Source organism: Abramis brama (genome assembly GCF_963993115.1).
Source record: "Abramis brama genome assembly, chromosome: 17".
Lineage (NCBI taxonomy): Eukaryota > Metazoa > Chordata > Actinopteri > Cypriniformes > Leuciscidae > Abramis > Abramis brama.
In genome coordinates this window covers 25,487,215-25,514,286 of record NC_139979.1, presented here as the reverse complement: position 1 = coordinate 25,514,286, position 27,072 = coordinate 25,487,215, and the positions used below count along the sequence as shown (strand labels likewise).

General features: G+C 37.8%; 1 protein-coding gene across 2 annotated transcripts; it reads left to right on the top strand.

Annotated features, from left to right (window-relative positions):
* Positions 1 to 236: 236 nt before the first annotated feature.
* Positions 237 to 24,921, top strand: abhd5a (abhydrolase domain containing 5, lysophosphatidic acid acyltransferase a). Of its 2 annotated transcripts, XM_084088596.1 has the most exons (8): positions 238 to 319; positions 665 to 745; positions 1,620 to 1,705; positions 11,406 to 11,778; positions 15,906 to 16,060; positions 20,589 to 20,700; positions 20,894 to 21,080; positions 23,777 to 24,921. In XM_084088596.1, exons 1-8 carry the CDS (start codon positions 288 to 290, stop codon positions 23,864 to 23,866), a joined length of 1,116 nt encoding a protein of 371 aa, XP_083944722.1. In that variant the 5' UTR covers positions 238 to 287; the 3' UTR covers positions 23,867 to 24,921. The 2 variants fall into 2 exon arrangements, with proteins under 2 accessions (XP_083944723.1, XP_083944722.1); XM_084088597.1 differs by lacking the exon at positions 665 to 745 and having other exon boundaries at positions 237 to 319.
* Positions 24,922 to 27,072: the final 2,151 nt, after the last annotated feature.

Below are 27,072 nucleotides of genomic sequence, written 5' to 3'. Positions count from 1 at the left end.
ACGCGAGCCCTTAAACTTCCACAGATATTTTATTTTATTTTTATCATTTTTTTGTATCTGACAATTTACTTCTTTTTTTTTTTTTTTATCCAAACAGTTAATCACCCTGCAAATGCTCCTACTATCATTTTACTCGGGTTTCTGCCCATCATGTAAGAAGGAGACATTAATTCAGTCCGTTTTTTGAACTTGTTCATCTGATTCAATAAAAGATTCGACTCATTAGAACATAATGTACACAATTCTCTGTCTAACTGAACAACAGTGAACAGCACTGTGTCGAAAACATGGCTGAGGAGACCGTGTTAGCGGACACTGGGTAAGTGACCCTCTAAGCACACATTTGCTTAAAAATGTTTAAATGGTGTGAATTATATGTGCGTTGCTATTGCTGTCGTTTAGTTAGATTTATTCGTTTTCGTTTGCACGCCGTACGCGAACTGTTTGTGTACTGTCAGTGTTTATCAATAAAACCTAAGGTTGTTGTTAATGTAGGCTATTTACTTCTTACAATTCTTTCTGTCTGCCAATTCTTTTTTTATTAACAAACTCTTTAAATGAATACAAAACTGATTTCTAACTAAATTATGAATTGCCTGTATTGTAATACAATTATTGCAGTATGTCTTTGATTGACAGCACTTTCACATTCTCTTGGCTTTAGACTGGCACAGCGTGTACTGATGTTTCTTGGTATTCGTAGTCTCTTCTACAGTTTTTTCTCTTTCTTGGACAAGGCAGTGAGGTAAAATGTGTCCAAATGTTATTCATAAACTAACTCTACTAAGTGCCTCAAAGTTTGGGTCACTTTACAGTGTTCATGTTATTACATAAACATAAACTACAGTGTAATCCTAGCAACATATGGCTATACTAAATGTGAACCAATATTCTAAATCAAATTTAAATTCTACCAGATCTTTTCCCTCCTATTTATGAAAAATTGTAGTGTTTCAGTGGCATTGTTTGGCCAAAGTGGGTATTTTATGCAGTATTTTGTCTCAAGATAATAGTATCAGAGATTCTCATTAACTGTCTAAATCATCAATATAAAAAATTAAATCAACGATTTGTTCATTTAATAATCATGATTTAGTCATTGCTCATGTCATTGCTCTTGATGACCTCATGGTAAATTAGGGCAATTTCACAGTACATAGCAACAGTCAGGTGTATAGTACTAATTAGTTTTGGTTTCTATTTAGTTTTGGGAGGTTTAGTCATATTGTGCCTTACTTAATATGTGATTATTTTGTCAGAATGAGCACAACTACATATACAGAATACATATATCATTAACATAATATGTGTAACATGGACACTGTAATGTACAATTCTGTTACAATGTCCAATAAGTTATATGAAGTAATTCCTCAAGGTCTAAGGGCTTGTGTCCTCTGAAAGCAGATTTGAAAGCCTACTTAATATTTACTGTATATGTTATTTATTAATTAGCCTAATTAATGAATTTATTTTGCTCTGAAAGCAGATTTTAACCTGTCATTATTATCATTAGCCTAATTGTTGTTGTTGTAAAGAACAAACATTTTCAGCCATCTCATGTTGGTTTCTTTCTACGTGAAATAAGAATGAGAAGCTCACATTTAATTTTATTGTAGGTCATGGTGGATTACCGACTGGCTGCCGTCCTGGTGCCCAACATCTCAGAGCCAACTGAAGGAGGCTGAAGAGAGGATGCTGCACTGTGAGTAACACCAACCATTGTCAAATCAAAATTTAAAATCCAAACTATTCAAGTTTTTGTTAGGTATGGCAAATTGTCTCTAGAATTATTTAATAAACATAATTGATGATGATCAATATACAGAGTGGCAATAATAAGTTTGTGAACCCTTTGTAAAAAATGTCCGGAGTGTTTATTTACACCAAAATCAAATAGTTGAATTTTGCCTTGTTGGCAGAGGCTATTTACACTAGCTCCGCCCACTATTGTCTGGTGGAGTGAGACAAAACTACAAAAGAAACCCATTTGAAAACAGGGGCCTGTACCATGAAGCCGGATTAGGTGGCTAGCCAGCTATGTTTCAGTTTAGTTTCCGCCAACCCTGGGTTTTAGGTACTATGAAAGTAGCTCGGCTTTAATCGGTGTTCGTTGCCATGGTATCTTACGCTGCACGGCTAACCTGCTCCGGGGCAGGTTATGTTCTGGATTCAAGATCTCAGACTGAAGTTTGACCAATCAGCTGAGAGCAAAGAAACATACAGGTGACGTAACTTATTCCAAGTGTCTGTTGCAATGACTTCACCTTTTCTTCCAAATCCGGTGGACATATCAGCGCAAATTGTTTGACGAGCACTTCGTAGAGAAAGAGTTTTTAGCCAGACAAAATCCCCTTGCCTTTCCTGATAGTTACTTGTATGAAAGATACAGATTTTCCGCGGAAGGAATGTCTTAACTTTGCGAACTTCTTGAGCCGCACATAAAGAATTTAACACGTCGAATTCATGCACTTACTGTACCGCAAATATTGCGTTGCATTTTTTTTTTTTTTTTTTTGCAAGTGGTACATTCTTGCACGGTGGGTGACGGACAGAAGCTATGGGAAAACATATGTTTGTCGAACCATTCGGAAGGTGGTCCTCGCTCTGCAGGAGTACATGAAAAGCTTCATTAATAGTGTTCCCCGGACATTTATCGACCATGTCCATAAAAGAGGGCTTTTATAAAATTGCCGGTAAGATATATTGATAGGGTGACCTCACATGAACACTTTTTTTTTTTTTTCTCAAAAAGCAAATTTCACAAATGTACTGTACAATATAATACATGTTAAGAATTATTTTGAATCTTTTTTATTATTCTTCTGATAATCTTATGATAGGATTCCCTAGAGTCATTGCAACATGTATGCAGTATATTGCTCCAATCTCCACTGCTCTAGGGGAACATGAGGCAGATTATGTTAATAGGAAGTCCTATCACAGCCTTAATGTTCAAGTAAAGATGATGTGAATATGTGAGATGATTATTTTCTGTGAGATGAATCTTTAAATTAATAGTAACTTTAACAGATATAACAATGATCTACTAAACATTTCATCTGCAGACGACTTATATGATATGATCAAGTTTGGATGCCAAATGGCCTGGCTCCAGTGCTCGTCTCACAAATTTTCCGTGAGTCTGTGTTGTGTCAGCGCTTTGAGGAAAGCAAGTTAAATTTGGTACAGTACAAAACACTGTTCATTTAAACTGAGATAGAAAAACCTACACAATAACCCCCTATCATGACCCTCAGACAGGGCCACAGCACCGCTTCAATGTGGCCCTCAGTAAAACCAGAGTGAAGATAGAGATGACCTTTGGCCTCCTAAAGGCACATTTCAACTGTGTTCAGCCCTTAAGAGTCACCAGAGCGGGCATCACAGATAGTGGCTGCATGTGCCATTCTGCACAATATAGCCACCAGTAGAAAGGAGCGAGAAACAACACAAAACCAGCTTCTCCCCAATGAAACTGACCCGATCACATTTGACCACCCAGCTGGTGCAGATGTAGAGGCAATCACCATACAATATTACACTTAATAAAAGCACATTGAAACTGCAGATAGGTCTCAGACTGTTTTATTGGTTTTGTGGGATGGGAGGGAGAAAGAGAGCAAGAGAAAGTTGCATTAATACAGTAAATATTCATACCAAAGTGTTACTTGGTTAAATAAGTTTTATATATATATATATATATATATATATATATATATATATATATATATATATATACATACTGAGATCAGTTTTATCCAGCTGTTTGATTTTGTTTGGAGCCTCCTCAGCTCACAGTCTGCTCCTTTAGTGTGCAGTCTAGTTCAAGACTCCTTTAGTGTGCAGTCTAGTTCAAGACTCCTTTAGTGAACAGTCTAGTTCAAGTCTCCTTTTGTACAGGGCCCTGACTGAGTCTGTTTCCACCTGAAACATAATTCCACCACAAACATGATCATTACAAGTTTCCTGGAGGCTCATCAAAATCACAAAAAGTTCCTTGACTTCCTACAAACACAGGACTGACTGTAATTTATGTCAAGGGTTTTAAATCCTTACACATTTCTGCTGAAGCCCATTGAGGTAGAGGCCTCAGTTTCTGGGGCAGGTAGTGAAAAATCCTACAATAAAAGAGATGTGTAAGGGCCAGTCCCTTTTTTATGCCACACATTCAAATGTTTGCCATAATAAAAAGCCCAGTGCATTCACATCAGCAACTGTCTGAGAACACACAGACAGAGTGTCTTCATTTCCTCCACCCTAATAAATAAAAGTAGGCCAATGTAAAGCATAACTGTTGTAAAGCAGGTTATGTTTGGTGTTCTGTCTGCTGCATACTGACCTGTGTGTGTGTGTGTGTGTGTGTGTGTGTGTGTGTGTGTGTGTGTGTGTGTGTGTGTGCTAGCTTCAACAGGGACACTGTATTTCCCTGCAGAACATACAGTCAGCCATATTTAAAACTTAAAAAAAAGTAGTAATGTATTGCACACGTACCCAGTGTTACTTGCTTAGAGGAGCCAGCACCAGGGTCAGATTGTACAGCACCTGTAATCACATCCATAATCGGCCGTCCCTTATTTTGCCTACTCAGAGCCAACTCCTCTGCCAGTGTATTCTGGTTTTCTGAATTTAATTCTTTATTTCTGTTTGCTGCAAACAAGTGTGATAAAATGTTCACAAAAGTAATAAAAGGTTGTGGTAAATACTCACCACTTTGAATTATATTTGTATATTTTGTCTTTATCTGCTCATTGAGTTGGGGTTGCATCTAAAAATCTAAAAACCAATGAATATTAATCTTTCTTAGTACATACATGTACATTTTTTATATATTATAAAAATAATCTATTGGCTATATTACACATATAGGCTACACATACATATATACATACATAATTTTACATAAATATAGAACGTATTTGTTTAACTTACACATTAACCATCAGCAATCTTTCTCCAACAGTCTTCTCTTGCTTTGGCAGCAGAGACCGTATTGTTTCGAGCTTGAAATACATATTTAAATTAATCGTAATTATGAATGATTATCTCTTGCTCCTCCGCGGAAAAATATATCGCTCTCGCTCTACCCGCGATTGGTTGTTCAGTGTCACTCTTTTATGTGCACGCGCGCGTGGAGTAATCATAGCTTAAGGGTCAAAGCCTGAGTTGACAGAGAAAGTTGATGAGCTGCATCATGGTACCAATAAAGCCTGATTGCATCGGTTTGGTTTTGTCAACTCAAAACTAATCCTGTAACCCCGAGTTTGTTCAGCTACCTTCATGGTACAGGCCCCAGGAGCAATGGTGTGGAGAGTAAGGGAGCGTTTACAAGACCATTTTCAACTAAAAACGTTAAACTTTTTATTCGTTTTGGCCATTCATTTACTCAACAACGGTGTTTTGGGGGCCTGAAAACGCAAACTTTTGAAAACAGGTTTCAAAGTGGAAGTTTTTTAAAGGGTAACTAAACCCTAAAACAACTTCTTTTTTTTTAGTTAATGATCTGTAAGACTGGGGCTTTAAATAAAAAAAAAAACTGTTAAATGTCAACTTTTTTATGCATCCACTTACAGTAAAAAAAAAACGTTGCTTTTGTAAAATAAAAAAAATAAACAGGGTGTGCTTTCTGCCTCTCCGTCTCCGTGAACTTTTTTTCTGGAGCACGTCTCTAAACTTAAACAAAACTCAGCGAATACTAGTCACACAGGCATAAGCAATATATTTTTTATAAACATTTAAGTCTCTGCTATTAAATGATCTAATTCAAAACGAAAACAAATATTCTCTGTTTATGTAATCTGTATGAAAAGATAGAGATGTCAGTCGTTCTCATGGCAACTCATTATATGTAAACATGCCTACAGAGAGCGCGCGGCTATTGAAACGCGGGTCTCAGGTGCACGCCCCCCGCTCAGCAACCAAGGGTTCTACTATCTGTCACTATCTCCGCTGGGCTCTAGCATTTTTCAAATATTGCCAGTGGGTGGAGTCAGGCTCTGACCAGGGGTTGAGTTACCATTTAAAACCATACCGTTATCATCTACGTGTAAACTTAGGCCGCTGTCGGTAGCCTAAAACAGGCCTAGAAATAGGGTTTCGTTCCACCAAGTGGGGCACTACCTACTTTTTTTATATTTAACATCAGAAATATAGAGAGATTCCTTAGGAAAAAGTTCTCCACACACAACCTTGCAGTTTTTGAGAAAAATGATGCTAAAGGTGCCCATTTTGAAAAAAAGGGAAAACATAGGGAATTTTGCACTTTCAAACCTGTTTATCATATAAACCCAAAAATGCCGAATTACCACTTGAAGTACAAAATAAACCAGTTTGAAATGTGTGATATACCTGAAGTTGATATCTAGGGACAGTAAACATGATAAGATTATCAAGAAAACTTCTACTGTAGCATTAACATCCCAATTACTTCTCATTATGTTGTTCCAATTCAAAGGTAATATTTGAGGTAAAATCTGAATAACAAATAGAATTAAGCCAAAATATAATAACAGAGCTGCCAACTCTCACGCATTCACCGTGAGACTCACGCAATTGACACTTTTCACACGCTCTCACGCCACACATCCATTTTCTCACGCACAGAAAAATCGCGAAGCAAAGAGGACATGGAGACCAACAGACTAGACAGAGCAGGTTATGATATGAAAAAAATCTCAGCTCTCAGATTCTGTCAATTTTATTACGAAATTCAAACAATAAATACCGTTTTGGCGTTTGTAATTGATCCCTAGCGGCACGTGACCCGATCATCTCTACTAATAGTAAATAAACACGAATGAACAATGTTGAAAGAAACAGTAGGCTACAGCTTACTGAAATGTATATTCTTCATACATAATATCGATCAGTCAATCAAACAAAGGGGTCAATAAAACAGCTGGAGAACAATTATGTCACATAACATTTACCTCAGGAAAGCCATTTAATGACCATAATATAGGCACGTTAGTTGGCTAGAAAAAGAGCTATAGAGAGTATTTTGCTAAATATGTGTACTATATTACATATTTATTATATTTGTACTTATATCATTAAATAAAGTTGTTATTATAATAAAAAACGCATTATATTTAATTTGAGTTATTTTTAACCTTAAATAGCCTAATACTACCAGCTGATAGGGCTGTCTGTATGTAGCCTATGTATTTTTTTTCTTGAGAAAAATTAACGCCTATCTTGTGTACCTAATATTTATCCAAATGAGTCAATATTAAATCAAATCACAAGAACTGAATTGAAATCGTGAAATTTGTTTCAAGAAATTTGTTATAAAAAAAAAGTAGCTTACCAGAAATTGTACCATATAAACATTGTAACATGTTGTCACTAAACCTAATAAAATTCAGTTTAGTTACTAAAATGTTTTGACAATCACAATACACTTATTGTGATGCAAGTTTTTTTTGCAAAGTATAAAAAAAAAACACTTTTAAAAATAACACATTTAATGGTGAATTGTTAATTTGCATACACGAGCAGCAACTGCACTACATGTACATATTCACAGGAATGATTATTGTAAACAAGATTTAATTTTGATTTATTTATTTACCTACCCATCTCTCTCTCACACACACACACACACACACACTAACCCGACCCCTAAACCTACCCATCTCTCTCACACACACACTAACCCGACCCCTAAACCTACCCATCTCTCTCACACACACACACACAATAACCCGACCCCTAAACCTACCCATCTCTCTCACACACACACACACGACCCCTAAACCTACCCATCTCTCTCTCTCTCTCTCTCTCTCTCTCACACACACACACACACTAACCCGACCCCTAAACCTACCCATCTCTCTCTCTCTCTCTCACACACAGCAAGTTTATTTATATAGCACATTTCATACACAATGGCAATTCAAAGTGCTTTACATAGAAGAAATTAAAATAATAAAAAGAAATAAAAATAATTTAAACAGTTTAGAAAAATAAAATAAAATACAGTACAGTACAAACAGTCGGACGAACATTGGCACAGTGCTCATTCAGTAAATGCACAGCTAAACAGATGTGTTTTGAGTCTGGATTTGAATGTGACTACTGTAGGAGCACGTCTGATCTCCTCTGGAAGCTGGTTCCAGCTGCGGCTGGCATAATAACTAAAAGCGGACTCGCCATGCTTCGAGTGAACCCTTGGTATTTCTAGCTGATATGATCCTAATGATCTGAGTGATCTGTTGGGTTTATATTCAGTGAGCATATCTGCAATATATTGAGGTCCTAGGCCATTGAATGATTTATATACCAGTAATAATACTTTAAAATCAATCCTAAATCTAACTGGGAGCCAGTGTAAAGACCTGAGGACTGGTTTGATATGTTCATATGTTCTGGTTCTGCTCAGAATCCTGGCGGCAGCGTTCTGTATGAGCTGCAACTGTCTTATGGTGTTTTTGGGAAGGCCAGTGAGGAGTCCATTACAATAATCCACCCTGCTGGTGATGAAAGCAGTCTAGTCTTGTCTGGAAACAAAGCATCTAATTCTTGCAATATTTTTCAGATGATAGTATGCTGATTTAGTTATTGCTTTGACATGACTACTGAAACTAAGGTCTGACTCTAGTGTCACACCAAGATTCCTGACTTGATGTTTAGTTGTTTGACCCCTAGAGTGAAGGTATGCGTTCACCTTGAGAACTTCATCTTTGTTTCCAAACGCAATGACTTCAGTTTTGTCTTTGTTTAACTGAAGAAAGTTTTGACACATCCAACTGTTGACTTCATCAATGCATTGGCACAGGGAGTCAATGGGGCTGTAATTGTTAGGTGATAGGGCTAAGTAGAGCTGTGTGTCGTCTGCATAGCTGTGGTAAGCAATTTGGTTCTTTCTCATTATTTGGCTCATTGGGAGCATATACAGGTTGAACAGGAGTGGCGCAAGAATTGAGCCTTGAGGGACTCCGCATGTCATGGATGTCCACTCAGACTTATGATCTCCTATACTCACATAATAACCTCTCCCATCTAAGTATGACCTGAGCCATTTTAGGACTATCCCAGAAAGCCCCACCCAGTTTTCCAGCCTGTTAAGAAGTATGTTATGATCGACGGTGTCAAATGCAGCACTGAGGTCGAGTGGTACCAGCACTGATAATTTGCCTGAATCAGTATTTAAGCGAATATCATTTATTATCTTTATGAGTGCTGTCTCTGTGCTGTGGTACGGTCGGAAACCAGACTGAAAATTGTCAAAGTATCCATTCGAGCTTAAGAATTTGTTCAGCTGATTGAAGACAACTTTTTCAATGATCTTGCCTATGAAAGGAAGATTTGAGATCGGCCTATAGTTGCTTAATATGGTCTTATCCAGATTGCTCTTTTTCAGGAGGGGCTTGACAACTGCAGTTTTCAGGGAGTTTGGAAAACTCCCAGAGAGAACTGAGGCATTTACCACTTCTAGAAGATCTGCCTCTAAACTGTTTAACACACTTTTGAAAAAAGATGTGGGAAGTGCGTCAAGGGCGCAGGTTGATGTTTTAAGGTGCTTCTTCCAAAATTTTGCCATCAATTTCTTTGAAATCAGACATAGTAACTACTTTCTCAGGTGGTCTGATCTGTCTGACCTCAGTGCAACACAAGGATGTGCTGATCACCTTTCTGATATTATTGATTTTCTCAGAGAAGAAAGAAGCAAACTCACTGCACTTGCTGTCTGAGAGCATTTCACTGGGAATCTGGCTTGGGGGGTTTGTCAGTCTCTCTACAGTAGCAAAAAGTTTAAATTGCTGTTTATAATATTTGAGAAGAAAGTCTGTCTAGCTTTGCCTAGTTCCATATTGAAAGCATGAAGGATGTCTTTGTAGATGTTATAATGGGCTACAAGTTTTGTCTTCCGCCACATGCGCTCTGCTTTTCTGCATTGTCTTTTCATATTTTGCACTGCTGTTGAGTTTCTCCAAGGTGCTTTTAGGTGCACTCTTCTTCCTGACTTTCACAGGAGCAATATCATCAATTACACTTTTAACTTTTGAGTTAAAAGAATCAAGGAGAAAATCAACAGAGTCTGCAGATATGCTTGGTGTTAAGGATATAGCCTTCATAAATAGTACACTAGTGTTCTCATTTAAGCATCTCTTCTTGACAGACACAGATCTAGCTTCAGTGGCAGGAGAGATCAATATATCAAAGAAAATACAGAAATGATCAGACAGTGCTACATCCTTAATAACAATCGATGAAATGTTTAGACCCTTACTGATGAGTAAATCTAGAGTCTGTCCACGATTGTGTGTGGGTCCATGTACATGCTGAGTTTCCTTTTTTAGTACATCGTTGTCTTGTAAACATACCCTCAGACGTGTGCTGTTATGCGACCAACAGAAGTTCAAATCTGCCTTTTTAATAGTGGGAATAAAGTGTTTAACGTGTTTTTAATTGACCTATAATTGAAATTGGATGTGGTGTCCTCATGATCATTGATCGATGTGCTGGCACTACGGCCGAGCTCAACCACGACACATGTAGCTCATATTACCACACTCAAAACCATGGTTTCTTTACTGGACCTTCGAGGACACATTTACTGATCAGCAGGTTTAGTATGAACCTCCAACATAGGTGTGGAGGTGTGCTTTATGGATACGGACAAGTAATGTCCTAATATGGCAGCATCCATTTATTATTTTAGTAAATAATCAAATACACTGAATATGTTGTTATTATTGCATACTGTTTTATAATTACTTCAATACACTGAGGTGTAAATAGTATATGTCACTATTGCACTAAGTATAAATAGCATCTAACTACAATGTGCACACTTAGGGTAAAGAAATACTGCTATTTTATCTTAGTGTAAATAACATTTAATGCTTTTTGCATACAAATTGTCTTCTGCATTGATTACTCAAAAAAAGTGGTCTCATCTTAATTTAACTCAGAATTGTTGACACACACAATCTGACTAAACTAATCAAGCACACGCGATTATACTTTTCACATTTTTATTATACTTTTCACATTTTTATTAAATACATCAAGTAATCATTCACAGTGCATTAAGCTGAATTTTACTTACTTACTGAATTTTACTACTATAAAATAAGGTCTGCACTAGATATGAAAATGCTTAGCTTGTTTTGTTCATATAGGTAAAAAATATATATTTTTAAAGAGTGAAGATAATAAACTTATTGATATTAACTTATTATTTCTAAGTTGGTATGTTTTAGTATGAATATATACTCATATTTGTCACATACATATTTATGACAGTGTATGTGTTTGTGTGAGTGTGTGTGTCGTGTGTATATATATATATATATATATATATTATATATAATTTTCTGGTAAGATGTAACCTTTGCAGATACATTTTCCGTGCCCTTTATAATACAGAAACCTTTTCTTTTTATTCCTTTCAGACGTCACAAGCAAGTTCTGCAGGCAGTTTGTTCACATATCTGACAAAAACACACTGTGGACTTTGGTATTTAAGGGGCCAGTGGAAAATAAAACCCCTCTGGTTCTGCTGCATGGATTTGGGAGTGGTGTGGGATTTTGGGCCTTGAACCTGGACTCTCTCGCTCAGCAGAGGCCCGTTTACGCCTTCGACCTGCTGGGCTTTGGCCAGAGCAGCAGACCTCACTTCAGCACGGACGCCCAGGAGGCTGAGCTCCAGTTTGTTGAGTCCATCGAACAGTGGAGGAAGAAACTGGGCCTGGAAAGTATGATTATGTTGGGCCATAACCTGGGAGGATATCTGGCTGCCTCCTACGCAATCACATACCCAGATAGGTTTGTAACCAAAAAGACAGAAAAGAGTTCAGCTTTAGCGAAATACAGTATATATATATTATGATCCTCTAATTGAGTGAGGGATTAAATACTATGCAAGCACAAATATTAATAGTAAATATCTACATTAGAGCAGAGTGCATTTGATTGATTTACAAATGTCATATTGATTGATCTTTTTTGTGGTATTTTTTGATAATCATAAACGTTTTAATGATACTCCTGGCAGAGTTTAACAAATGTCAGAATTTGAGAATTGGCTGCCTTGCATTTCATGAATTTGAAATGCATTGGCAATTTAACACAGACACAACAGAGAATTACATTAGTTTTAATGCAAAACATAACATATTACATCATTCATTTTGACTAATTCTGCCTAGATACATTTATCACACCTAATTTGAATGCTTATTACTTAAGTTAACTGCCAAAACAGTTAACACAGCATCAAAGCAAATATAATATAAAAAACATGTAAATTAGTACATTAGAGCAGCGTGTAAACTAAATGTTGTTTCCTCCATGGTCCATAACAATTATTAATGTTATCTAATGTTTCTGGAAATACCTCGTGTGATGTGAATGAGATCATATATTTCTGCATAATTCGTGCAGAAAAAATGAATTGCATTATTGAAAACTAAACATGCATTTCTTTGATTTTTTTCCCATTGTAGTTCTACTTCTATAAATTCAAATTTGTAATTTGCCATTCTGTATCCTGTCTTACCTTAATACAAATTTAAATCTGATTTCAAATCAGCCCCTTGATGAATAGAAGCTCACTTCTGTGCCGTGTTGTGTTGTAACTGTGGCTCTGAATGCAGAACACTGTTTTTCACATCCTTCCTGTTTCCCCATTTCCCACAACCTTTATATCTGTCAGCAGTTTGACCTCAGAATTTGATTCGAAACTATTTTTGTTAGCATCCGATTTCAACAAGCATTAGAGTTGCTGCATATTCCATATTTTCGCTTCTATCCTGCCCACAAAGTTTTTTTTTTATGTCTCTGTGTATCTGGATGCACAGATTACTTTAAAGTCCCCCTCTAGTCAATAATCGTATTCCGTAAAACTCATCTTTGATCACCAAAATGACATATTTAAAAGTTTTTTCCTTAAAACTGAATTTTTTTCATGCCTTAAAATAGCTTGAATGTAACTCTTCACCCTTGTGTATGCTAATGCTAATGAGCAGGGTGGGAATTATGTAATTTTAGGGGCAAGGCCATTTGGCCTCCACCTTTTCTTTTTTTTTAGGGGCACCAAGGCCATATGACAGGGCACAAAGGCCATTGAGTACAATTCGATGGTTTTCCCATTCAGATTGATACCATAACATCCTAATTTGGAATAAGACATGGATTATGACTTTTTTAATAAAATAAAAAAACATTTTTTAATGAGAGAGAGAGAGAGAGTGCCATTACATCCAGAAGGTATACACCCTCACACAACAATAGAAACAACATAAATGCCAATAAAAGCATTCAGAAACACCACAAATGCCAATAAAAGCATTCAGAAACACCACAAATGCCAATAAAAGCATTCAGAAACAACACAAATGCCAATAAAAGCATTCAAAATATTCATTCAGTCCTCTATATCATGTGAGTGTGAGAGAGAGAACCATTTCATCCAGAAGGTATACACCCTCACAATCATTATCGCTCAGCGCTCAACGCAGTTTGCTTCGCGCTCCACTCAAATCGCCCCCCCGCTCGCTCCAAAAAAGGAAAAAAATCTACATGTAGGCCTATATCACTTGTAGCGGTCCCCAAGCTTTTTTGCGCCACAGATCGGTTTAATATCAGACAATATTTTCACGGACCGGCCTTCAAGGTGTGGCGGATAAATACAACAAAATAAAATGATACGAACGGCATAAAAACTGGGGTATTTTTTTAGCCTATAATAATAAACGTGAATCCAATGTGTAGGCCTACTAGCAACTTTATTAGCAGCGTCCTCGTAACATCGCGCCTAAAAACAACTGAGAAAGTCTGAACACAAACAAAATGCCCCCAAAAGAAAAAAATCTCTATGTTTTCGGTGCTGATGCGATGTAAGGGTGGCGCTGCTGCCAATAAAGCACCTAAAAGCTGTCACAACGAACCGGCAAAATTAATGATTATGAATATGTAAAATATAGCAGGAGACATTTTAATTGTTTACTAATAAACCAGGTTTTTTTTTTTTTTTTTTTTTATGTCTGTGTCGGCTGGAAAGATGCTGACTCGCGATCTTCGCAGTAGTGAACACGCCAGAGAGAAATGCACATTTCATACGGATTACATAAGAGAGAAGTCTGTTTTCTTTCGTTTTGAATTGTTCTGTTTAAAAGTAGACATTTCAAGCTTTATATATGTCTCAGGTCTGTGAGGCAAGTATAGGCTAGACGCTGAGTTTCGGTTCATTTATGAGACAAGCTCCAGTTTCGCCGGCGCTTTCGTGTCGTGATTATCTATTTTCTAATATATTCACTTCTAATTTATTAAATCCAGACAATTGGTTGATGAAACATTGATTAAAATTAAGATAGGCCTACAATTAATACAAAACGAAATTAAATTTAAAGACAGGCTTTGTGCTTTCTGCTTGAGGTCTCTGTGAAGGTTTTATAAAGCAGTCTTTCAGTGCCGCTTTCAGAGCGCTCACGTCCGTAATGGAGAACTGTCCAGTCTGTAACTTTTTTTTTTTTTTTTTTTTTTTTTGTGAAATAAATTTCTAAATAAATGCGACTTATAGTCCAGTGCGACTTAGGCTAGGCATATGTGTTTTTTCTTTCTTCATGGCGCATTTTTTGACTGTTGCGATTTATACTCCAGAGCGACCCTAGCTCATTAAGTATGCAGGGGCATTGTCTAATCAGGTGTGAACTACTAAATATGCATGATCGTTTACGCCCCATCCGCATATTGCCTTTCCAAACTAAAAGTGTTTCACAAAACTAAAATCAATGTATCGTTTTATGTGAATGATTAGGCAGGATGATTTTCACATAATTTTGAAGAAAAAACTCTAGGCGAGGACATCCATTAGTCAAAAGTCTTATTGACACATATTTAGTATATGTTTTGTGGCCTTATATCAGAAACTTTCATTTTTAGTTTTTTCAATAACCATGCATAAACATTATTCTCTCAAAAATGAAAACATGTACATACATGTGGCTCACATATTATGGTAGTCCTGTTTGTGCTAAATAGAGTGTATTTTTTTTTTGCCATTGATATGTTTATAAGCAACTGAAAAAAGCACAAATGTCAGGGCATGTCAGAACATCTCAAGGACCCCAAAAACACCCCTGACTCCAGAGGGTTAATAGTAGCCTAGGCTACACCTGTATGACTTCTCATTTTCCTTTTTGAAGTAGCCTACTTTTTGAACTCCATTATTGAGCTGAGTTTTGACTGAAAATAGTCTACTGTTGATGACTGTGCAAGACAGATGGATTCAGGGTCAGGCTTGACTGAGCATGCTTCAGACTCGTGGTGTGAGCGGAGCGAAACTGGAGCGGGAAATAGGGCGACGCTCCGTCCTTTTGAAATTGCCGCTCTGCGCTCTGTCCAAGATCCGCCCGCTCGCGCTCCCCGCTCGCTCCCGCTCCACTCCGCTCACATGCTCTGCTTTATACATGGAACTTGGACAGGGCCAGGGCACACAGGCCACTGTGGCCGTACAGAGATTTTTTTTTCACGGGGCATGAAGGCCAAAGTGTAGGGCAACGGCGGCCATGGCCGCGTGGCCGCGGTATAATTCCCACTCTGCTAATGAGCCCCGCCTCCACTCACTCACACCAGCTCAGAGATCCACTCGTTGCGATCACACGTTGACCTGATTGGTTACAAGGTAGTTTGCGACGTCAGAAACACCAGCGTGTTTTTGAGACTGTCTTTGGTTCATTGCAGTTTTAAAGAGAAAATACTCAGCAGTGGTGTTGACTTTTGAATTTGCACATGGTTTGTCTTAAAGCACATAGACATCTAAACAACATTAAAAGCTTGATTTTGGTCAGTGTAACTAGTTGTAGCTTGGTGTAAGTCCATTTAGTTGTGATTCAATTGAAAATATGCTACAGATATATTACAGTATGTCCTTCTATGTACCCACTGTCCAGAGTAAAGCACCTGATTCTGGTGGAACCGTGGGGTTTTCCAGAACGTCCTGACCCAGGAGACCAAGATAGGCCCATTCCTGTGTGGATCAAAGCGATAGGGGCAATGCTGAGCCCGTTCAACCCCCTCGCTGGTCTCAGATTGGCTGGACCTTTAGGTAAGATTTACTCTAATCTGAGAGTGCAAATCAAACGTAATAAAAGTATTAATGAGAAAAAGAGAAATTACAGCTTAAGGCTCAAGATGTGCTTGTATATCTTAAATGATGTGGAACACCATGTGATAAAGATTGTCAGTAATGAAACCCAGGGACAGATTTAGCCAAGACGTCGCACTTGCAATTTCACTAAAATGATTCTCTCAGTAATTGGAGCATGTCTTTTTTCATACGTCATACTTGTCTCATATCGCATACCTTAATCACATTGCCTTCTGTATATATGCTGCAACTGTTTTGCAAGAACAAATTGGCTTTGGAAAAAATCCTAGAATTATCAAGGATCTGAAAATTAGTATTTTGAATTTCATAGATTAATATTAATGATGTTCCACTCATATTTTACCAAGCTAGCTTTTTAATATCTCATCTGAGATCATATTTCATATCTCTTTCTCTCTTTTCCTTTTTTTCTACACTGATAATGTTTGTTTTTGTTGTATATGAATTTCAGATAGATCCAAAAATGATGTGTCATCTCAGTGTCCTAGTTTAGTATAAAAGTATCCAGTATTTTAGGAGAACCAAAACCTTATATCCAGAGACCCCCTGACTCAGGATAGTTGTGATCATACACAAGCCCAGATGAAATCTTCAGATCTTCACATTTTATGGGCTGATTTCTTAGGGAAATCTACAGAATTATGTGGAATGGATATTAAAGGGATAGGCTAGTTCAACCAAAAATGTAAATTATGTCATTAATTACTCATTGTCATTCCAAACCCGTAAGACTTTCACTCATCTTCAGAACACAAATGAAGATCTTTTTGATAAAATCTGAGAGCTTTCTGTCCCTCCATTGACAGCTACAGTAAGCCACTACGCTTCAAAAAGTTCATAAAGAGATCGTAAAACTTATCCATATGAATAGAGCCGTTTAGTCCAAATTTTATGAAGCAACACGATTGTGAATATGATGAACAGATTTAATTTAAACATTTTAACATTGTTCATTGAACATAAACAGAAGTTCAACCGAACCTGCTTGGCGCGCAAGAATGAATCTCATTGGTTCTTGCTGAAGCTCAAACGTGCTGCGTAACACGAGAATGAACCTCATTGGTTCTTGCTGAAGCTCAAACGTGCTGCGTAACACGAGAATGAACCTCATTGGTTCTTGCAGAAGCTCAAACGTGCTGCGTAACACGAAAATGAACCTCACTGGTTCTTGCTGAAGCTCAAACGTGCTGCGTAACACGAGAATGAACCTCATTGGTTCTTGCAGAAGCTCAAACGTGCTGCGTAACACGAGAATGAACCTCATTGGTTCTTGCAGAAGCTCAAACGTGCTGCGTAACACGAGAATGAACCTCATTGGTTCTTGCAGAAGCTCAAACGTGCTGCGTAACACGAGAATGAACCTCATTGGTTCTTGCTGAAGCTCAAACGTGCTGCGTAACACGAGAATGAAGCTCATTGGTTCTTGCTGAAGCTCAAACGTGCTGTGTAACACGAGAATGAACCTCTTTGGTTCTTGCTGAAGCTCAAACGTGCTGCGTAACACGAGAATGAACCTCACTGGTTCTTGCTGAAGCTCAAACGTGATGCGTAACACGAGAATGAACCTCATTGGTTCTTGCTGAAGCTCAAACGTGATGCGTAACACGAGAATGAACCTCATTGGTTCTTGCTGAAGCTCAAACGTGATGCGTAACACGAGAATGAACCTCATTGGTTCTTGCTGAAGCTCAAACGTGCTGCGTAACACGAGAATGAACCTCATTGGTTCTTGCTGAAGCTCAAACATGCTGCGTAACACGAGAATGAACCTCATTGGTTCTTGCTGAAGCTCAAACGTGCTGCGTAACACCAGAATGAACCTCATTGGTTCTTGCTGAAGCTCAAACATGCTGCGTAACACGAGAATGAACCTCATTGGTTCTTGCTGAAGCTCAAACGTGCTGCGTAACACGAGAATGAATCTCTTTGGTTCTTGCTGAAGCTCAAACGTGCTGCGTAGCACGAGAATGAACCTCATTGCAAGCATACTTGAGCTTCCATTTACCACAACTGATGTGTAAGTTGATGAATTTTTACATGAGAATAAAAGCCTAAATTCAATCTTTTCATCATATAATAAAGCGATCTCTTCGCTTAAAGAGTCTCTTCGGAAAATTTGAAGAAGAAGTTGTTTTATTTATATAACGCCTTTCCGTATCTCAAGGTCGCTTGACATTGTACATTACAATACATTTACACATTAATTTGGACTAAACCGCTCAATTCATATGCATTCGTTTATGATCTCTTTATGAACTTTTTGAATCGTTAAAGTTGTAGTTGCGTAGCTGTCAACGGAGGGACAGAAATCTCTGATTTCATCAAAAAGATCTTAATTTGTGTTCCGAAGATAAACGAAAGTCTTACGGGTTTGGAATGACATGAGAGTGAGAAATTAATGACAGAATTAAAATTTGCGGGTGAACTATCCATCTAGCATAGTGAAAAGTGTTAAATGGAGCTTAGAGTACTATACTATTATTAATAGCTGAAAGATACCAAAAAAAATCTAATTATCCAGTATATGTAATAAACAAAACACAATAGTGATGTGCAGTGGTGGCTGGTGGGCTTTTTAATAAAGGAGGCACACTAAATCTGAGAACCCGGATTATTTTATTTTTTAATTAACTGCTTAAAATGTCTTTTAGATTTAATAAAATTACATTACACATTCACAGCAAGACAATATAAATAGAATTTTACTCTCCTATCATAAAATCCATCCTACAGTATTGTTCTGTCTCGCACCCTCTGCTACATGTATTTAATGAAAATGATTGCTGTATGTCAAGCTTAGGCGTGGGTCTTTTGCTCGAATGGTAGCTTGGTACATTTTTGGAAAATATTCAATATTTCTATAATTCATAATTAGGTTGTCGAGAATAGATTATCAGCGGGAGCAGTTCAAACTAATATCACAGGCCCTATTTTAACGATCTGAAACACAAGTATCAAGCGCGAAACGCAAGTAACTTTGTGGGCGGATCTCGGGCGCTGTTGCTATTATACCGGCGGGATAAATGACTCTTGCGCCCGACGCAAATCTAAAATGGGTTGGTCTGAAGTAGCTGCATTACTCATAGGTGTGGTTTGGGCGTAACGTGAAATAAACCAATCAGATCGTCATCTCACATTCCCTTTAAGAGCAGGCGTGCTTGTTCATGGCGGATTGCTATTATAACGTCGGATTTGCAGGAGCGGTTCACAGCCGAGGAGACCGACATTCTCGCCAGGGCCGTAAAACACAGAGAAGTGACATTGTATGGGGATGGGAGAAACCCACCCAAATTAACTTCGGTTAAACAGGCATATAATAATTTGGGTAAATGTGTAAGCTAGATTTATGCCTATTTTTTCACATCTTCATGGACACCACAATGATTTCCCTCGTGTGTTAATATTTTTCCTTGTAATTATGTATGGTTTTCTAAAAATGAGAACTGCTGCGTCTGTGTGTAGATGAGATAAGCAAAGTGCATGCGCGTTGTGCACACGCTACATTGATTATGGCCAAGCATGCACCCTTAAAATAGCATATGAATAACATGCCACTGACTTTAGACTAGGTTTTTCCTGGTCAGTGGCGGAATTGTTTTCTAAACCTGCAAAATAGCACCAGGGAACGTTTGCGCCGGAACACGCCTCCTCTTTTCACTGAACCGCCCCCGGGAGCGCAAGTTCATTTCCTAATTTACCGACGTGCGTCTGTGGAGGGAAAAGTCCGCTGTGCGCGGGTGCAAAATAGGAATGATACATGCGTCGGTGTACAAAGTCGATTGCGCTGGGTGCAAGATAGGGCCCCACATGTTTTCTAGAATGATTGGTTGTTATACTAAGAGAGGCTAATCATCTCTGTTATGCTGAGAAAGTGAAATACTTACTGGTGACTGGTGGCTAATTTTCTTTTACCAACGGAGGCAAAAATCTCTAGATATGGAGTGTGCCACCCCTCCTCCCCTTCTCTGTCTTCAGATTCGCCTTAGCAATCACATCGGCATATTCGGCATGTTCATGGGGGAAAAGCAGCAGAAAAGAAAACAACCGGTAGCTCCAATTTCAGTTATATTTTATGGTCTGCTGTGGTGAAATAAAAACAAGAAATACACATACTGAACACATAACAACACAACAAATTTATTATCATTAAATTATTCTTTCAAAATTTCGAGTGGGCTGTGCCTCCGTTGCCTCCCCTGACGAGCCGCCTCTGGTCATGTGTAGAACTTTGTGAGTGATGGACGTTCCAATTCCTTGAAATCTGTAGAGCTTTCTGTCAAGTTCTGTAGGATTCTGAAGGGGGCTGGATATTAGTCACTGACAATGGGAACATGTGACACATGAACTGAATAATTAATGATAGGATGAAAAATTTATGGGTGATCCATCATTTTTGGATAGATCGATTTTCTGTGGATTTTCACTTTTTAGTTTTTTCAGATATGTGTTTTGCATTGTCCTGTAGGTCCCACTCTTGTGCAGACTCTGAGACCAGACTTCAAAAAGAAATTTGCGACTATGTTTAATGACAATAGAGTCACAGAATATATCTTCCATCTTAATGTCCAAAGTCCAAGGTACCAAATCTATCTATCCATCTATCCATCTATCTATCCATCCATCCATCCATCCATCTATCTATCTCATTCTTTCTCTCCCTTACCCTCTCCCTTATGCTTTTTGTTGTGAATGGCTTTGATATATGTCTGAACGTTGAAATTCTCATAACGGTCTGCTGTTTATTTTTTTATTATGATCCTAATATTTTAGCGGTGAAACAGCCTATAAAAACATGACCATTCCGTATGGCTGGGCAAAGAGGCCCATGCTGCAGAGAATTGGCCTGATTCACAGCGACATCCCCATTACGGTGATCTATGGCTCACGCTCCAGCATAGATGGCCACTCCGGCAATTCAATCAAAGAAATGAGGCCAAACTCCCATGTAGAGATCATTGTGAGTTCTCCATTCACTGCTCAGCACACACTGCCACTCAGAGAAACTTTTCTTGATCTTTTGCGGCTTGATGTACTATGAAAACATACTGCAACTTTGCAACATCACACAGATCTGTATGATTTCATACAGAAATGCATTTGAACACATGGTTGCCCACATTTACATGTCAGCAATGCCTGTTTGGCATTGAAAACATTGGCCCACCTAGTCACAGTGAGGTAATGAGAAAGCCAGGCTGCGCTGTTCCCGTCAGTGTGTAGCACCTACAACTCTGCATATCCTTCTGAAGGATCCCAGTGTTTCAAATGTGTGACTGAAGTTTTTTTTTTCAAGATTCCTTATCATTTCAATATGATCTTAAAGAGGACCTATTATGCCCTTTTACAAAATATTGATTTTGTTTTTGGGGTCTACTAGGATAGGCCTATATTTTCATGCTTGAATGTTCAAAAACCTTATTTTTCAATTGTGTTTCGGAAATGTCATTCCCATAACCGCGTTAGATCGAAAAATCATGGTCATGGCGACAGCACACACCTAACGCAACTCAACAAGGCCTCGACTAGGGCTGCAACTAACGATTATTTTGATAATCGATTAATCGGGCGATTATTTTTACGATTAATCGGTTTATGTACTTATATTTTAGTTTTGCCCATTTTTTTCCAAGTAAATTATTAACAAAGGGTCCTTATCATTCAATATAGACTTTTTAGAGATTTTAACCATTTTGCATTGTCATATCCTCATCAAAAACATACTTGGAGTTGTGTTTTATTATGTGTTAGTAATCCTTTGTCGAACTCTTCTGCTATCAAAACACTGACCCATACGTACTCTAGCAAATTTCACAAGGAGACTTCAAATGTTTTCACCATGGCAGTCATTAGGGCTCCTAAAGTAGTTTAATAACATCCCGAACAAAGCTTATTAAGAAATCTTGCAGAACATATTTTCACGAAGAATAAGAATAAAGACTACAGTTGCAGTAAATTGCATTTTATTTTATTTTTTCCTGTAAACACACAGCTTATACCTGGGAAACAGCTTTATAGCTTATGCTGTGAAATCAATCAGAAAGTTGAAAGTAGCTTTTTTTTTGGTAAATTTATGGTAAACTTTCGTTCCTACCAAAACATTAGTTCTGAGAAAAAATAATGAATTGCAGAGTTTAACCATCATAGAGTTAAAGTGTATCATTTGCTTGTGACAAGTCCAGTCAGTTTAACAGAGAGCCCCGGCCGCGCGCGCGCACTCACCCGAGCGCTGTCTTGCTCTCTCTCTCTCCCTCGCGCATATTAATCAAAATCAATTGATACGATGGTATCGGAAAAAAAAACTCTCCAGTGATGAAATGTTTTCTTTGTTGACAAATCTTGTGCGATATCCTAAACTGCCGAATGCTGCTTCGTTCGATTAGTTTTATCTTCCGCTTTTTTCTTTTTCTTTCTCGAGCTTACTCCACTGCCGCCTGCCTCCGCCATCTCGCTGAATGCTGCAGAGACGCTGTGCGGGAAGCACGTGACATAAAACAAGGCCAGCTATTGGCTATTCGCTACTTCTCCTGCTGTACTGGCTGAGTAAAACCTCCGGTGGCTCATTACTGCCACACTTTGGTCACCACAGATTTAAAATATGCACGAAATGAGCCGCTTATGGCAAATAAAAGTTATTTAGCAACTAATCGATGACTAAATTAGTTGACAACTATTTTAATAATCGATTTTAATCGATTAAATCGATTAGTTGTTTCAGCTCTAGCCTCGACCCCCTTTTTTTTGCAAATACATTGGCGGGAAATATTTAAATGAGGAATATTGTGACATATTGTTACTTTCCGGGACTACAATCGAGGCATTTCGGGGAGTTCAGAAACAGCGCGTACTGATAAAAAGAATAACTGCCTTTAGAGTGGACTTTGTGCTTTGTAACTTTGCAGTCCTTTTTCATGCTCAAACAGCACCATTACAAAGTTGAAAATGTAACAGTTTGTGTAGCACATTGCTTTGTGATTCTTTAATAATGCATGTAGGATTTTCAAAGAAGCTATTATTGAAGGATGGGGCAGTTAAATACAAATACAAATCTCAATCTGCATGCAAACGAGATGATTCTGAAAGGAAACTTGACAGTATGACTATTTTTAGCACAATAAAAGGTATAAGTGGACCTTAGGACCTCATGATATGACCCGTTAGGGCATGATGATGGGCAAGATATCCTTCATGGGATTTCATAGACATTTGGAGCTTTGCCTGGATGGCATAACTTCCACAAATAACTTCTTAATTCCAGTGGGAGTTCTTTTGCATGAATTCTAATAGATTAAAATGTTGAGAGCAAGCAGTATTGAAAAAGTACCATTTGAATTGGCAGGCAGAACAAAAACAAAAGTCTTTGTACAATGAATATGCTTGTGTTCCAGACTGACTCCTCTCACCACCACAAAAACTGAGCTAATTATTCTAGTTCTGAAATGCCATTGTGTAATCTTCGAGTTATTATGGATGTTAAAGCCAAGTGAAAATATTGCAACATTTGATATCACAAACTGTGGCATTGGTTCAAAATAAACACCTACATTTTTATTATGGCACTTCTGGTATACAGTGATTATTTTCTTGGTAATCTTAGTCAGTGTCTGTCTGCTTTTAACTAATTTTAAACTTCTTATTGGCTTGCATTGGTTTTAGGCCATACAAGGTGCAGGACACTATGTGTATGCTGATCAGCCAGAGGATTTCAACCAGAAGATACTTCATGTCTGTGAAACGATAAACTGAAGAGTGATGATGAAGGTACTTTTCTTCTGGAACTATCCAAACATGGCTTTCTGCACATGCACACACTCTCATGCGTGTCAGCAAATTATCGTTGTTGAATCCGATATTGGGATCGGAGAGTTTGGAGGCCACTTGGTTTGAAAACCAGATGCTTGTTTTGCACCACTACTGAACCTTTTTTTTTTTTGGTCCTAAATATTAAGTTTCCATGTCACATAATTATGATGATATAATAATGTGAAAATTTAGTTTATCTTTGATTTGGATATAAATATGTTATAATATTATGATAATTGTTCATTATTATGACAATCGATAACATTTTGTGGTACATACACTAAGGTATTTAGTGAGCAATTAGAGCAATTAGGCTCTTTAATTAACTTAAATTTCCAAATACATGTAACCCTATGGTTTTCATTTAAAACATTTTTTTGTGTGTTTATAAACTTTCATGAACCTTTATCAGAATGTGAGACCGTAGTGATTGTGTTTTATAGCTTTTGAAGTCTTTTTGTTGTTTTCTACCTCATGAAACTGTAAAAGATTCTTTGTTAGGATCAGAAGGGAGGCAGACAGGTGGATCAACAGAAAGCATGTATATCCTCCGGTCATGCAGTTCACATGTATCACTTTACTTATTGTAAACTGTAATGAGAAGATTTTTATGTAAAATTGCCACAAAATCTTTTTAAGTGCCTCAGTTTCCAAAATTGCCTTTATCTTCACCTGTAGGCTGGTGTTTTCACAAAATTGAAATGGTACTGAGCCCTAAGGTCACAGTTTAAGTTTTCAGGCAAAATAAATGCAACATGCCTCAGGGCAAAGTCAATATACTGTAAACGCATTCATTATAATAGGCCTTATTTTGTAAGGAAACATTATTTTAGTATCATTATTATTGTTTTGAATTAAATTGAGGCTGTCATAAAGATTTTGTAAATAATAATTGTTTGAATTTATATTTTTCCAGGTTTGACAAATCTATTTTTCATGTGTGAACTTGATGTCTGTTGTTAATTTTAATAATAATAAACAAATTTTATGAGTCTGAATACAGCTGTCCTCTGTCTTAAAGGTCATATACAGTAAAACACCATCATCATATGACTCACTGAGGCCAGACCGTTGTCTGGAAACCGATATGACACAGCAGATGGAAAACGCTCTCCTGATCATTTATATTATACATTAAATGTCTTTTTTACCTCACTCATGGCATTGATAAAAAGCATTTCTTACAAATTTGTAACCCTATTTTTGTAGACTCTCCTTTTGCATAAATATTTCTTAGACTGTCACTACTGATTCGATATGTGCTCAGTGAGACGATACATGGTCGCCATTCTGAAGGTCTGCACACAATGTCTGTTCATATCCACAAGAGGGCACAATGCAACACTGCAGGGATGTTACCGCCCTGCACCACCCCCACCAACACACACATTTAGAGTCCATGCAGTTAAATCACACACACTTACTGACACTGACTATAGAGTCAATGCAGTTAAGCATCAAGGGCAATGTTAAGCCATCATAACATCCGCTACATCAATAATATGACCCTCCAGCTCAACCCACAGGAAGCACTTTACAACTCCACTTCCTCTCCATGTGGTAATGCTGAATGAGCAAGAGTGCTTTACTGAATTAAAGTAAAAAGCACATTTAAGCAATGTACTAAGTTGATAGTTTTGTAGTGCATGGATTCTCAAATTGTGCATCACAAATATTTCCGGGAAACCTACGTTCCTAACATAATGGAACAGACCTTGGGCCCTATCTTGCACCCAGCGCAATTGACTTTGTACACCGACGCATGTATCATTCCTATTTTGCACCCGCGCAAAGCGCGCTTTTCCCTCCACAAAAGCACGTCGCTAAACTAGGGAATGAACTTGCGCTCCCTGGGCGGTTCAGCGCAAAAAAGGAGGCGTGTTCCGGCGCAAACGTTCCTTCATGCTATTTTGCAGGTATAGAAAACAATTGCGCCACTAACCAGGAAAAAATTGTTTAAAGTCAGTGGCGCGTTGCGCATGTTATTCATATGCTATTTTAAGGGCGCATGCTTGGCCATAATCAATGTAGCGTGTGCACAACGCGAATACACTTTGATTCTCTCATCTACACAGAAGCAGCAGTTTTCATTTTTGCAAATCATACATTATTACGATAGATAGATAGATAGATAGATAGATAGATAGATAGATAGATAGATAGATAGATAGATAATTTATTATAAAAGCATACATCTAGCTTACACATTTACCCAAATTATCATACGCCTTTTTAACCGAAGTTAATTTGGGTGGGTTTCTCCATCCCCAACGTCCCTGACGAGAGCGTTGCTCTCCTCGGCTGTGAACTGCTCCTGGCGCGCGCCTGGCAAATCCGCCGTTATGATAGGAATCTGCTTTAGAACAAGCACGCCTGCTCTTAAAGGGAATGTGAGATGACGATCTGATTGGTTTATTTCACGTTACGCCCAAACCACACCTATGAATAATGAAGCTCTTCAGACCAACCCATTTTAGATTTGCGCCTGGCGCAAGAGTCATTTATCCCGCCGGGAAAATAGCAACAGCGCCAAGACCCGCCCACAAAGTTACTTGCGCTTTGCGCTTTGCCACTTGCGTTTCAGATCGTTAAAATAGGGCCCCGTGTGTGTTAGTTTACTCGACTGCAACAGTACACAGACAAGTGCATGCATTATTACGTATTATGTAATATTATTAAAATTTTACAGTAAAACTGCTCTATTTTAATGCATTTTAAATTATATTTTTTTCCTAAATTTCATCAGCCATTACTCCAGTCTTCAGTGTCACATGATCCTACAGATATCATTCTAATATTGTGATTTGATGCTCAAGGAACATTTCTTATTATTATCATCAATGTTGTGCTGCTTAATATTTCTGTGGAAACCATGATACTATTATTCAGGATTCTTTGTTGACTAGAAAAAGAACAGAATTTATTTGAAATAAAAACCTTTGCTACATTATAAATATCTTTACTGTCACTTTTGATCAATTTAATGTGTCCTTGCTGAATAAAGTTATTTTTTTTAAAAATCTAGCTGACCCCAAACTTTTGAACAGCAGTGTACATTACCAAATGATTACGTCTGCAATCAAAAGTCAGTGATTTAATTAGGAACTCAAATAATATTCCTCATCAAATTCTTCTAAATTAACTGAGCT

Bases quoted from the DNA above. Each gene is read 5' to 3' on its own strand.
- abhd5a (XM_084088596.1), top strand. From the start codon at position 288: ATGGCTGAGGAGACCGTGTTAGCGGACACTGG. The intron at 1,706-11,405 runs GTGAGTAACACC...TATTCCTTTCAG, and splicing joins TGAAGAGAGGATGCTGCACT to ACGTCACAAGCAAGTTCTGC. The intron at 20,701-20,893 runs GTACCAAATCTA...CTAATATTTTAG, and splicing joins CTTAATGTCCAAAGTCCAAG to CGGTGAAACAGCCTATAAAA.